The 13,806-nt window shown below is 37.4% G+C and overlaps 1 protein-coding gene across 3 annotated transcripts in view; it reads right to left on the minus strand.

The window, feature by feature from the left end:
• Positions 1-13,806, minus strand: part of hbs1l.L (HBS1 like translational GTPase L homeolog) — a 65,499-nt gene that overhangs the window by 15,074 nt on the left and 36,619 nt on the right. For 2 of the 3 annotated variants that reach the window (NM_001092382.1, XM_041562189.1), the window contains 7 exons: positions 10,232-10,340; positions 7,460-7,698; positions 6,432-6,597; positions 5,791-5,908; positions 3,720-3,866; positions 2,503-2,577; positions 192-309 (listed from right to left, as the gene is read on the minus strand). In NM_001092382.1, the coding sequence (NP_001085851.1) occupies positions 192-309; positions 2,503-2,577; positions 3,720-3,866; positions 5,791-5,908; positions 6,432-6,597; positions 7,460-7,698; positions 10,232-10,340 (972 nt within the window). Of the gene's footprint in view, positions 1-191; positions 310-2,502; positions 2,578-3,719; positions 3,867-5,790; positions 5,909-6,431; positions 6,598-7,459; positions 7,699-10,231; positions 10,341-12,253; positions 12,554-13,806 lie in introns of those variants that run through there. The other variant, XM_041562191.1, reaches the window with a different exon arrangement.

Below are 13,806 nucleotides of genomic sequence, written 5' to 3' on the forward strand. Positions count from 1 at the left end.
AAAAATTGTCAGGACAAAAAAAAAAAAAAAAAAAATTGAACAGATTATAAAGTACATAAACCCAGCGTGCTAGGAAACCAGAGCACCTGTCACACCAGCAAAGTGGTGAGGGATTTTATCCAGTATAATAAAAATGACTTTTCCATCAATTTTCCAAATGAAAAAAAAAAAAAAACCACAAAGACTCTTACCGATCTGCTCTAGCAGGCAAGGCCCCTTGTACCAACCAACTAGTTCACTGATTTGACTCCTTTTAACCAAGTTTTCTCCACTGAGCCCACTTGTAGGAATGTAGTATACATCACTTTCCTGTAACATGAAAAATGTATTATAATGCTACTGTTATGTTATGATTTTCACCCTCAATATTTCAAAAATGTCTGATCACTTATGTGCCAATATGTTTAAAGCCTCAGATACATTAAATTATTTAAGGGTCCAATGCATGTTTTATCTTTTGTTCTGTAAAGCCCAAGTATTGCATTATCTATGATTATTAAAATAAAACTATATAAATATATATAAATGAGAAAGTAATCATGGATTACATGTCCAGACAAATGGTCAGTATAATACTTGTCTTGAATATGCATTTGGGATCAATCACAGCTAATTAATGTTATGCATTTGTAACTTTGGTAGAGGTCATGGATGTCTCAACCTAGTGTGAAAAAACTTCTAAATATATGGTGACAGGAATAGCAATAAATCACCTGAATCCACAGTTATATCTCTAAAATAAAAATAAATGTCTCTAAAATTCGCTCTTGTTGTTATAACTTCTTATGGTTATCAAATACCACTCACCAAGATATCTTAAGCATCTTTAGTGTGTGAAAAAAAGTAAAAGGAAATACAGATAGTTTAGCCTGTCTAATATATCTTTGACAGCCTAAATAAAATCAAGTGTGCAAGTGTGGGTAAGACATATAAAAAAATGTATTATGTGGACGAGGATGTGCATTTGTGTGCGTGTGAACCAACACTATTATTTGCCTTTCAATATACATACCCTCTATAAGTACCTAAGCTATTCAAAGGACATTGTTTTTGTAACTTAGTCACAAAATAAGAGATAAAAGCCGATTTTCCATTCAAAATAGACCCATCAGCAATACACTTTCATTTAAAAAAAAAAAAAAAGTACCATTTTCAAAAAAATCTGAATTCTTTGCAGTACACTGCATGAGAATGTCACAGATTTTTTACCAACCGGAATTATTTTTTCTTAGTTTACTTTACATTCCATTTAAGGAACAATGATCTATTTAACAGCTTTGCATGGCATGTAAAAATTGTAATAACAGGGTTCAATGCTAATTATATTGTAACATGACATGTATCTTACTGGGCCAGAAGTAATGTTTGGGGAGTCACTTGAACCTGGATTGACCACTGATCCACAAAAGCTGAAACTATAAAAGTGACTAATAAATCTATACCTGCTTTTTGCTGGAGAAAAGACACCACTAAACCTACATACTAAGCATTTCACATTCATATGAGCATAATTTATGGTGTTGCAGTATGCCACATTACTGCCTTGTGTTACTCGAGTTCTAGGTTCAATTCTACCCAGGTATCTGCAATGAGTTTGCACGTTTTCCCCATGTCTACGTGGGATTCGTCTGGGGATTTTTGGCTTCCTCCCATACTCCTAAAACAGAGGAAGGTTAATTGCCTCCTCATACAATTGACCATTGTATTTAATGTATGCATGTGACAGAAACTTAGATTGTAACCTAGAACTAGGGCAGGAAGTGAGTGAATAACATATAGGGGCTGATTCATGAAGGGTCGAATATCGAGAGTTAATTATATTCGACTAGGAATTGAAATCCTTCGACTTCGAATATCGAAGTCGAAGGATTTAGCGCAAATTCTGCGATCGTACCATCGAAGGATTATTCGAACGATTCGAAGGATTTTAATCCAACGATCGAAGGAATATCCTTCGATCAAAAAAAACTTAGGAAAGCCTATGGGGACCTTCCCCATAGGCTAACATTGACTTCGGTAGCTTTTAGCTGCCGAACTAGGGGGTCGAAGTTTTTTTTAAAGAGACAGTACTTCGACTATCGAATGGTCGAATAGTCGAACGATTTTTACTTCGAATCCTTCAATTCGAAGTCGTAGTCGAAGGTCGAAGTAGCCCATTCGATGGTCGAAGTAGCCCAAAAAATACTTCGAAATTCGAAGTTTTTTTACTTCGAATCCTTCACTCGAATTTAGTGAATCGGCCCCATAATCTCTGTAAACATGTTATGTAAATGCATTTTTAAACAAAACCTGCTTTCAAATAATTTGCCATTTAAGCACACATTATTTATTGGATAAAATTCATAGCTTTACATTTTCACTTGCTCTTGGTTGACTGATATATAAAAATGAAATAAAGCCAATAATAATTTGCAACTAAAATACTTATGTAAATGCATTTTTAAACAAAACCTGCTTTCAAATAATTTATTTTATGAATAAATTCACTGTGAAACACATTACCTTAAAACCAGCTTGTTTTAAGAAGTGCCTAAGTTTAGAGATGACTTCATTAAATCTCTCTTGTTGCCAGTTAACCTGTAAAAGAAAAAAAAATACATGGAAAAACCTGCACTAAACTGAACTGGCCCTTTCAACTAAACAAGTGAAATGGAAAGAAAAAAACGACAATGATATATTATAACACAGTGTTAGGATATGTTAAAGGAACAGTAGCACCAAACTATAAAAGCATTTTAAAGTAATTACAATATAATGTAATGATGCCATGCATTAGTAAAAGTTATGTGCTTGCTATAGAAAGACAACTATAGTTTATGGAAATTTAAAATAGGCTATTAAAATGTAATTTACTATTTTACTGCACTGGTACAACTGTTGTGTTTGCTTTAGAAACAAGCCGATGTGTAGCTATGGGGGCAGCCATTCGAGCTAATAAAGGAGAAAAGGCACAGGGCACTTATTAGATAACCTCTGTAATAGAATACGATGGGATTCTACATAGTGCATCTGCTTTGAACCTGCTTTAAAATGGCTGCCCCATGGCTACACATCAACATGGTCTAAACAGACAGGTCATTCTCTGTAATACACACACATCTCTCTGTCGCTCTATATATATCTCCAAGTAGTAGGAAAGCAAGTAGTCAGCATGACAATAAATTATCTTCTCTTAGTAGTGCGCTTTCTGCAATGGTCACCTTCCATGGGTATACAACATGCAGTTTAAAATTAAAATGCATTTATTGCACTCTTTTAGGGCATTTCAGCAAAGTTTTAGGTGATGTGTCCTTAAGGCCACATGGCCTGAAACATTGCTGTATTGCACCAAGAGTGCAATAAATGGATGGAAAAGGACAGACCAAAATGAAGCTTCTGAAAGGCCAATAGAAATCAAACTGGTTTTGAAGGAGAAACAAACCCTTAATAAAAAAAACCCTGCCGCCCTCCTACCCTACATAGAGCCCCCTCCCTCCTCCACCCGGGGCAAATGCCCCTAACTCTTTACTTACTCCTCGGTGCAGATTTTGTCCAGCGGAGTTCACGGGCGCCATCTTCTCTTCTGTAATCTTCGGAATGAGACCGGCGAAGCGAAGCATGCGCAGTTGGAGCAATTTTCTCCACATGCGCCGGGTAGGGGGGGAGGTTTTTTTTTTATTAAGGGTTTGTTTCTCCTTTAAGGCAGCTCTTTATCAAGGAACAAATGCAGTGATATATACCTGATCCATTTTATTGACAGCAACAGCTAACTGGGTAACTCCAAGAGATCGAACCAATAAGGCATGTTCACGTGTTTGCCCTCCAGCTTCAAAGCCTGCTTCAAACTCTCCTCGGCTGGCATCAACAGCTAATACAGCCACATCGGCCTGCAATGAAGCAAAGGTTTAACACAAAGAACATTCGATATTCCATTTTTAAGATGAATTGCAATATCAGCATCTGAGGATAGTTTGTACTGATAAACTTTATTTTGGAAGCAGAAGAAACATAAAACATTTAGCACAGTGGAGGGGGAAAGGCACTGAATTTATAACAGATGCTAAGCAAACAGACTAGATTTCTTTTTTTTTTAAGTGTTTATTTATGCATTTTAACTTTACAACAGAGAGTAAAGACAGTAGTAGAGAACCATCACATTTTGCATTGCTCAATAATACAGAAGTGCATATGCTAAGTAATCTGTAGTGACATATAACAGGTTTAGCTCAGTGGGTGGGGGATGGAAATTGTAGGGGCTTAGAGGCCTATTAGGGTCTCTGCAGATGGGGGGGAAGCACGTAATCTTGATCAGGGTTTTCATCCAACCAGGGCGTCCAAATCTGAGTAAACTTCTCCGGACATCCTCTGCCTTCGTACAGTATGTTAATTTTATCAGGGGAAGTGTTTTGTAGACTAGATTTTTAATAAATCCTCCAGCATGTTACTTTAAAACCAGCAATCAAAATTATTTGTCTCTCTATATCAACTTAATATTTTCTTCCCAAAATGCAACCGTACTGCTTTTTCAGCATTCAAAGGCGAGTATGCATTACAAACACACTTGCCTCTCTACTTATTCATTTAGATATGGCTGCACCATCATCAAGAGCTGTTTAAACTATTAGTAAAAAACACGTGAAACGAGATAGCAGACCACAGATTTAAATAAGTACAGACAAAGTCATAGCCCTGCAGAATGAAAGGTGAATTAAAGTCATGATCAATACATGTACATTAAGAAAAAAAATCATATTTATGGGCAGATTTATTAAGGTTCAAGTTGTGTTTTCCTGGAAAAATTTGAGTTTTCTAGGTTATTCTTGAGTCAAAAATCGTTTTTAATTTTTTCAAAAAAACTCAGCTGTACCTAGATTTATTATACCCCAAACCTGGAAATATCTTGAATCCAAAACAAAAAATCTAAAACCTGTTGAGGTCACGTAGAAGGCAAAGGTCTCTCGGACCATTTTAAGATGTTAATAGCTTTCATGATGTACGAGTTTTATTCTGGGTTTCTCTCGAAAACTTGATCAAATCTAGTGATTCAAGGTTTTTTTTTTGCCTGAAAACTCAATCAATTAGAGTTTTCGGGTTGTTATCCCCGAACTTGCTGATTACTAGTTTTTTCCATTTGAGTTTTTTCTTCAATTAGAAATCATTTGAGTTGTGAGTTCATTTAAGTCTAAAAAAGATCACATAACTCTAAAATTAGACCTTTGATAAATAACCCCCTAAGTGTTTAAATAAATCATACATAATGCTAAGCGTATTAACTGCGGGATCTTGAAACGTAAAATAGCCCAATGTCACCAGTGGAGAGTTTCTCCCCGTATCCTAAAAGATGGCCGACATACTGTACAACTAGTTAACCCCAATAACGCTTTCTATCTTGCCCCATATTACACTCTTACATGAGCACTCCCACAGCCTTCTATTCACTCCTTTACTAGTTATAACCATTTTATATTTTATACTATATCATCACTTCAGACTGCTGTCATTTATGTGCATAAAACACAACCTGATGAGTGTCAGGTGGCATTTGGCATGTCTCTGAAACACACTGAGAGATGGGAAAGTTGTACGTTGATTTGTACGATCGGATCTTTGCGTCTGTGGCTAGCTTTACTGGTGACCTCTTTTATACAGAGAGGTAATTAGATCCCAGTTGTACTGTACTTGCAAGCTTTAGCTGTGGAAGACCCTTGATTTATCCAGTAAACCAGCACATGTAGAGTCTAACAGTTACATTTAAAACATTTGTTTATACGGTTTCTGCAGAGCCAGCAATGTATTTTACATAAAACCTACCTGTGCAGCTCCTGTAATCATGTTTGGGATGAAGTCTTTATGCCCAGGAGCATCCATCAATGTAATAACCTTAGACTTGGTTTCAAACTTGGTCATGCCGACATCCATTGTCACACCCCTTTGACATGATAAAATGGATATTACATTTGCAAAATATCAAAATAGTTAATTCTCAATGTCAGTTTTGGATTTCTCATTTGTCACCGGTTGGCATTCAAGACTTCCAAACAGTCATTGGCTACAGATTCTAGTCACTGCTACAGCAGAACTAAAATACAAGATGAAAGTACACAATAACACTTTTTACTCCTGCTTCTCTACTGTTGTGAGTGGTTGTTTTACATAAAATAACTTTAAATGATGTCCTGGATCGTGCTAGCAAGACAGGGTGTGAATTGAAAACAAAGTTCTTTTATAGCCTGTATCCTACAGAAAGGATAACATCGATGACAGCTATATTTTTCCAACCAACTGCAATATACCAGGTGACCTACAAATGAGTGACTTTTCCATGTGACATATTTGTGCAATCTATGCAATCTGACACTACCTTAAAAAAGTAGATAATGTCATCTTGAAATTTTAAGTACAGGAAATACTTCATTATTAAGGAAAGTTACTAGGAATTTAATATAAAATACCTTTGCCTCTCTTCTCCTGTCTCATCTAGCACCCAGGCATAAGCAAATGATGCTTTCCCAGCCTTTTTGGACTCTTGCTCATATTTGTGCATAGTTCTTTTGTTCACGTGTCCCAGGAGGTACAACAGATGGCCCATAAGTGTGCTTTTCCCAGCATCGACATGACCTATTATAAAGAAACTCACCAATAAATATGAACAGGCATTTAGGTGCCTACACTACCAAATAATTAAATAATTATATTTTTCACGAAGAAAATTTATATTAGAAAGTGCTTAGAATTACAATAAATAAACTGAATGGTTTTAAATTAATTGTAAATGTGTACATTGCTACTGAAAGTCTGTATCTGTCTGGTTATTGCTATGCTCTAGTTATATTGCAGCAAAAGTCAGCTTTCCTCCAGCAAAGACTCCCAATTCTCCAAGGCATTGTGCTGCCAAGCTGTAGAAAAATTGATTTGTGCTAGAACAGTCAGAATAAAAGTTACCCCAGCGGCCCAACATGGTATAAAAACATCTGCTGCCTCATGCCACTATATCTAAATAGAATATATATCCAGTGTCTTCAAAAATCCTAATATATTTTACAACTAGAAGTTTACATAGCCCGGTGGAACCCGACGTATGAGCCCGCCAGCACAGACCCCACTGCCGATCCCCCAGGCTACTGATCTCCCTGCCCTGACTCACTGAAGGAAGATTTAATTTATGCATGCTCTGAGTAGGGCTGGTGGAGGGGACTTTTGATTGTCCTCTCCTGTAGTGGGTTGTGGGGGTTCGGCGGGCGCCCCGCGGGGGGTGCGGGGGGCACTGCACACACCTGTCCGACCCTGTATATACAAGTAGCACACCTCACGTGGACATGCGGCGCACACCTCACATGGATGTCTACGTGGATTGCTTGGTGCTTTTTGCTACAACGTTGTATTTGCCTATAACACCTATTATGGCTTAAAAGATTTTTACTATATTTGCAAATGCAGTGGTGCACTACACTTAATGAACACAGAATATAATATATATTACCGATCACAACAAGGTTTAGCAGTTGTTTTCCTCCTTGCCTTTTCTCCAGTTCTTCCTTCACATTAATTTTCTGCTTTGCTTTGTTGGAGCTTTTGCCAGGGGTCATTGTAGAGTTGGGTTCTTCTGTATTTTGGAAGGAAGGAACTGGATTGGCAGACTCCTGGCCATTATCTGTCTCCTCCATTGCTTCATCTGTAGTTTGGCCTTTCACGATCTGACCATTTATTTCCGATGCTGCACTGTAGCAACAGACAATGAATTGCATTTAAATCACTAGCAGATTAAGAATATGTTTTAGGGCTGTTTACTTAGGGAGTACAATTTGGAAAAAGTCATACACACTGCATCATCATTCCCAGAATTCTGGTTAATTGCGCTTATTACAATACGGATTCCTTTTTAATGCCTACTTCTAGTAATTTTTTTTTTTTTAATGCAATCAAATGTAAATATCAAGGTAGCATTGCCAACATAAAATTAAGCACCTACTAAATTTGTAATTTGTACTCATAGAATGAAAAGTCACAATCAATGGTACGAGAAAACCTTAGACACAAGGTCCTTAATCATTCCATGGTTTACTTTCTCTCATCCCTTCTTATGACCCCTTTTTACCTATTGTTCCAATTACTTACATTTTCCATTCCATTTTTTAATTTCATTTCTGTGTTCCACAAGTTATCACCCTACCTATGCCCCCTGACACTGTTCTTCCCATGCATGCATACATACTTTGTAAGCTAAACAGCAATAAGTGTATTACAACAGCAAAGATAAATAAAGCCCCATAATTCCTAGTTCCATAATATAATATTTAGATGTCCCAGTGACTCATGATGTTCCCTGCTGTTCTACCTACGAGGTTCTAAATTGCTAACTAGGTTTCTAATAGAGGCATAGTTGTAGTCCTGACAGGTTTTTTTATGTGAATTGGCCAGGTAGACTTGAGAGCATATGAGAATATGAGTGACATACTGGTGGCCAGGCCAATCCAACTATTTAATGTGAATGCCCACAGCTGAATGTGGGGGTATATAGCTCACACAGGACTTGAATAAAAATGAAAAACGAAATTAATTACTTTAGATTTGGACGCACCGTAACATAAAAAAAGTATTGTCTGTAATACTTCCTTTAGAAAAAATAAAAACATAAAAACTGAAGAAGCTGAACAGAAACTGCAGATTCACACAACTTGCAATGTTTGAGAACTAGTGCTTTGCCTGCACACTAACGGCAATTCAGACTAACAGAAAATGTAAAACCCCAAATGTGCTTTAATCAAGCTGCTTAGATATTAGTCATCATTGTACTTGCTACCTACAAAACATTTCCTAAAGCAGTTCTCAGTTTATCTGGCTGAGTCTTGAGCTCCTGACTCAATCCACCCCACCTGGTCATACAAAAAAGCCTTTCTATACCAAAAGTTGTTCTTATATCCTGTTCCACCTAACAAATACAACACTGTACCGATCAAAAGAAAGGGGAAAATCTGAACAATGTAGAATGTGGTGTCTTAGTGATGTGATGTTTGCATTAAGCTTCTAGTCAAATCTTTCTTTCAATTATCAATATTTGGTTTCAAGTTTAGTATCTGATGAAAATGTAAATAAATGCTTACTTTGGGGTACCCCACACCAAAAAAATGTAAATAGACTTGCACATTGCGTCTGTTTTCACCTATTCTGTTGTGCTAGTTTTAGCTTCATATGAATTTGAGTTAAACACTTTGAACTGAAGAACAGAACCTATCAAAACCCATCTCCTCTTTCCCAGAGGGTGCTTTTTGTATCAAATTGCATAATTGTTCCCCTCGAAACTACTGTGTATGTAAGCACAGGTATAGGATCTATTATCTAGAATGCTTGGGACCTGTTTTCCAGAGAAGAGGTCTGTTCCAAATTTGGACCACCATCATTTAAAATGATCCAAACATTAAATAAACCCAATAGGAATGTGTTGCCAACAATATGGATTCATGCAGCTTTGTTAGTAAAAGTACAAGGCACTGGTTTATTATTAGAGAAAAGGGAAATCATTTTTAAAATAATTATCTGCTTAAAATGGAGGTGGCCTTCCAGTAAATCAAAGTTTTCTGGATAGTGGGTTTCCGATAAGGGATCCCATACCTGTTCAATAAAAGTAGAATATCATTTTATAAATCTGGACCATGCAATGTTTCATGGCAAATTAGTGACAGACTCTACTTGTGTTTTTAAAGTATCTATTTTTAATAAAACACTTAGGGTTAAGATTTGTGGTATGAGTCCAGATCCCATACCTGTATTTTTTAAAAAAAAAAACAATTGGCATATTTTAGTTTGATAATATGAATAGGAAAGTGTCCAGTGAGTAGTAATCATATGATAGCAGAATAATCAAATCTAACAAGCATGTGTTATGGATGCAAGCCAATGACTTTTTAAATTTAAATGAATTATTAAACTAGAACAGTGATCCCCAACCAGTAGCTCGTGAGCAACATGTTGCTCTCCAACCGCTAGAATGTTGCTCCCAATGGCTTTAAAGGAGGAGTTTATTTTTGAATTCCAGGCTTGGAGGCAAGTTTTAGTTGCATAAAAACCATGTGTACTACCAAACAGATCCTCAAAGTAGGTTGACAATCCACATAGATGCTACTAAATGGCCAATCACAGCACTTATTTGGCACCCCAAGAACATTTTTCATGCTAGTGTTGCTCCCCAACTCCTTTTTCTTCTGAATGTTGCTCACGGGTTCACAAGGTTGGGGATCCCTGAACTAGAACATACCTCGGAACATCAAATCCCATTGTTTGTTTCTTTCCAGTGACAATCATTTTAGCCATTTTTGGTACAATTTCATGTTCATGTTCAGGGGCCTGCAATCCTCTTGCCAATCCTAGATAGAAAAAGATGATGCATAACCAAAATTAAACATCTGAAGTCTATTACAAGACCAGTTTAAATATGCTCGGCTGTGCCCAAGCAGTCACTTATGCTGTCAGCACTTGCCTATATTTAGGCCTATATTAGGTTAGAATGTAAATACAATGAAGTTCCACCAGAGGAAGGACCCGTGTTGTCCAAAATATATAGGGGCAAATTCACTAAAGGGCGATTTTTCACCTGCAAAGGCTTTGCCAAATTCTGCGTCACTTCGTCAGGCACAAATTCGCTAACTACGCTAATTCCCTAAAATGCGAATTTGCATTTCGGAAGTCGATAGCTGGCAAAGTTTATGACTTTCCGGCATACAGTATATGATGTCACTGTCATAAGATTGAGGAGGATGTACTGTAGCTTCATCTTATCAGTTTGCCAGGTCTAAGGTGGAGAAGGAGAAAGGGCAACTTTCTGTAAAATTCGCACTTTAGAGAATTTGCATAGTAATGATTGTTTGCCTGACAGAAAATTTGCCTGGCGATAGGGCACGAAACTACGCTAGCGACGGTCCCTTTCCCTAGTGAAATTGTCCTCTACGCCTGTAGCTTTCCAGTGGACTTCATTATATTTATATGTTACATTACATTGGAAAATGCTAATCAAATACATGTATGGGGCCTGTTATCTAGAACGCCTGGGACCTGGGGTTTTCCGGATAAGGGGTCTTTCCATAAATTGGATCTCTATAACCCAAGTCTGCTAAAGAATTGTTTAAAAATTAAATAAACCAAATAGGATTGATTTGCCTAAAATAAGCATTACTTATATCTTGGTTAGGATTAAGTACAAGGTTTTATTATTACAGAGAAAAAGGAAATCATTTTGGAAAATCTGAATCACAATCACTTGGGATCGCCAAAAGTTAGGCAAGACCAAGTGACTGTAATCACTTCTCTGTTAGTAGGAAATTATCCTGGCCAGGGGTCCTTCTCAGCGAGCACCACATACACTAGCTATCCCCTTCTTCTGCTTTTTCTTTCTTTAAAATCCCATGGTTGACGCATGCACAGTAGGTTGACATGGCCGGCTTTTTCTTCTTTCTTTTTTTTTTTTAAAAAAAGTTTGGCTTTTCACTCTACTGTGAATGCACGCCCACGTGAAGAAAGAATAAGCTCTCTGGAAGAAAGATTGCTCTCTGGTGCTTGCTGGAAGAACACCTGAGCTGGGGCACTTTTCTGCCAATTGATGCTTTTCCTTCTCCTTTAAAATGGAGGCTATAAGAGATGAACTTCCTGTCTTTATGGATAACGGGTTTCCGGATAACGAATACCATAGCTGTAATACTGTGTGCAGAGCTACACAAACTACTTTTACAACAGATAAGCTACTGATTACCAACTGATTAAAATTCATTGCAATCCATTAGGTTGTCCCATTTAATTTTATAGAACTGCAGGATAAAGGTGGCCATAGACGTAACAATTACGATCTTTCTTGGAAAAGATCTTTCCAAGAAAGATCGTTCGTTTCAATACACACGTGTAGAGCTGAATCATCAGATATACAGGTGTATATACGGGAAGAAACAATAGAATTCTACCTGTATCTGACGATTCAGCACTAACAATGGGCGATGTTTGGGTCCCTTCAAAGGCGCCCGATCAAAATTTTCCGTCCAGCCCGATCGACGAGCCGACCGATATCCAAGTCTTCTGCCGATATCGGTCGGCTCTTTTTCCACCATACACGCAACGAATATCGGACGAAAATTCGTTTCGGACGATATTATCTGTGCGTCTATGGCCACCTTAAGACATAAAAACTTAATCCAAGAAATAATTGAATCTTAAACAGCTCCAAGCAGTTAATAATCGCAGTCTCTGTATCAGATAAAACAAAAGAGGAAAGGTTTACAACCAAGTTATTTACCTCCTCTGATTTCTCTGCGTGTATATGGTTCCCTGGGCATGGGTTTCGTGTAATCCCTCTTGCCTCTGCTGCTGGCTTGGGTTACACCTAAAGAACGGGAGGTGGTGGTGCCATAATCGTCCTCACTGCTGCTTGTGTGAGACGCTCTTTCTTCTTCTTCCAGTAGTCTGGTGCAATCACTGAGATGGACTAATAATTGGACTTTTGTACTTAATAGACTAACAAAGTTCTTAAAGAGATTTCCACAATTTGACACTGTCACTTTAAGTTGGGGGAGGTGGTATGTTCCACACAAAGGTATTTAACTCCCACAATGCCTTGTTTTTGTTACACTTGAAAAAGGGCTCTGCCCGAAACATGTAGTGTGCCATCACTGCTAATAAACACATTGCAGTTTAAAAATACTGCTTGGAGCTGTTTAAAATTCAATTATTTCTTGGATTACCATAATTTAAAGTGTAACACAAGACACCTGAATCTGCAGCCAGAAGAAGCTAAGAGCTGCGATCTGAATCAGAATAACCTCTTTTGACATAAAAACTTAATGCAGAATACATACTTAAAACCTATTTCTTCTTAGTCTTCTTCAAATGGCACCAGTTGATACATACACTGTGCACTCAAAACATACAGCACCTCAGTTGCATAACTACTTTGTAGAGGGTGTGAAAGTATTAACAGAAAACATAAAAAAAAAAGATCATTAAAATGACACATGGGAAAAGAAATGGTCAGTGGCGATGTGCACAGACTATAAGTACCGTATATACTCGAGTATATACTCGCGTAATCTACCTCGGCTTATACTCGGCTGAATAGTCGTCGGCGTCCAAGAATAGTCTCCAAGAATATTCGCTGGCCTCCAAGAATGGTCGCCGGCATCCAAAAACAAGACGCCGGCACCTCCAATGGGAGCAGAAACCCTCAATTTATTGATTGAAACTTACAGAAGCTGCTGCATTTCTCACCCGAGGCTTATACTCGAGTCAATGAGCTTTCCCAGTTTTTGGAGTTAACATTAGGTACCTCGGCTTATACTCGAGTATATACGGTAATGGAACTTTTATGTATTGGGAACTGCGGCTGCTCTATATTAATAAATGGTTGAGAACTTTTAAATATAGGTGCATTTGCCATACAGAAGGAAAATGTAAATTAAAATATTTTGTCCTTTACATCCCTTTAAACTAGAGATAATAAACCTCTGTTGTTACGCTTTGTCATAAGCTGCTCCACTTTGCTAAGGAAGTTCTGTGCACTGATAATCTAATTATAAATGACACAAGAAGCATAACAACAGAAATACAAACAGCTTTTGTATTTTTGGCTTAACCTGTTACAGCTACACTAAACCCTTCTGTACGGCTCAACCACTCTTTATTCAATTGTTGCTGGACTTTCAATCCCAGCATACTTTACCATATTGTCAATGTTAAGGCATGTTTGATTACTCTTTAATAAAATTAAGATAATATTACATTCTAATTTCCAGATGTAAGATAACAGAAAGATGCCTCAGTTAGTGCTGGTAATTGGCATTTTAACTGGTGAAG

This window comes from Xenopus laevis, chromosome 5L, assembly GCF_017654675.1.
Source record: "Xenopus laevis strain J_2021 chromosome 5L, Xenopus_laevis_v10.1, whole genome shotgun sequence".
Lineage (NCBI taxonomy): Eukaryota > Metazoa > Chordata > Amphibia > Anura > Pipidae > Xenopus > Xenopus laevis.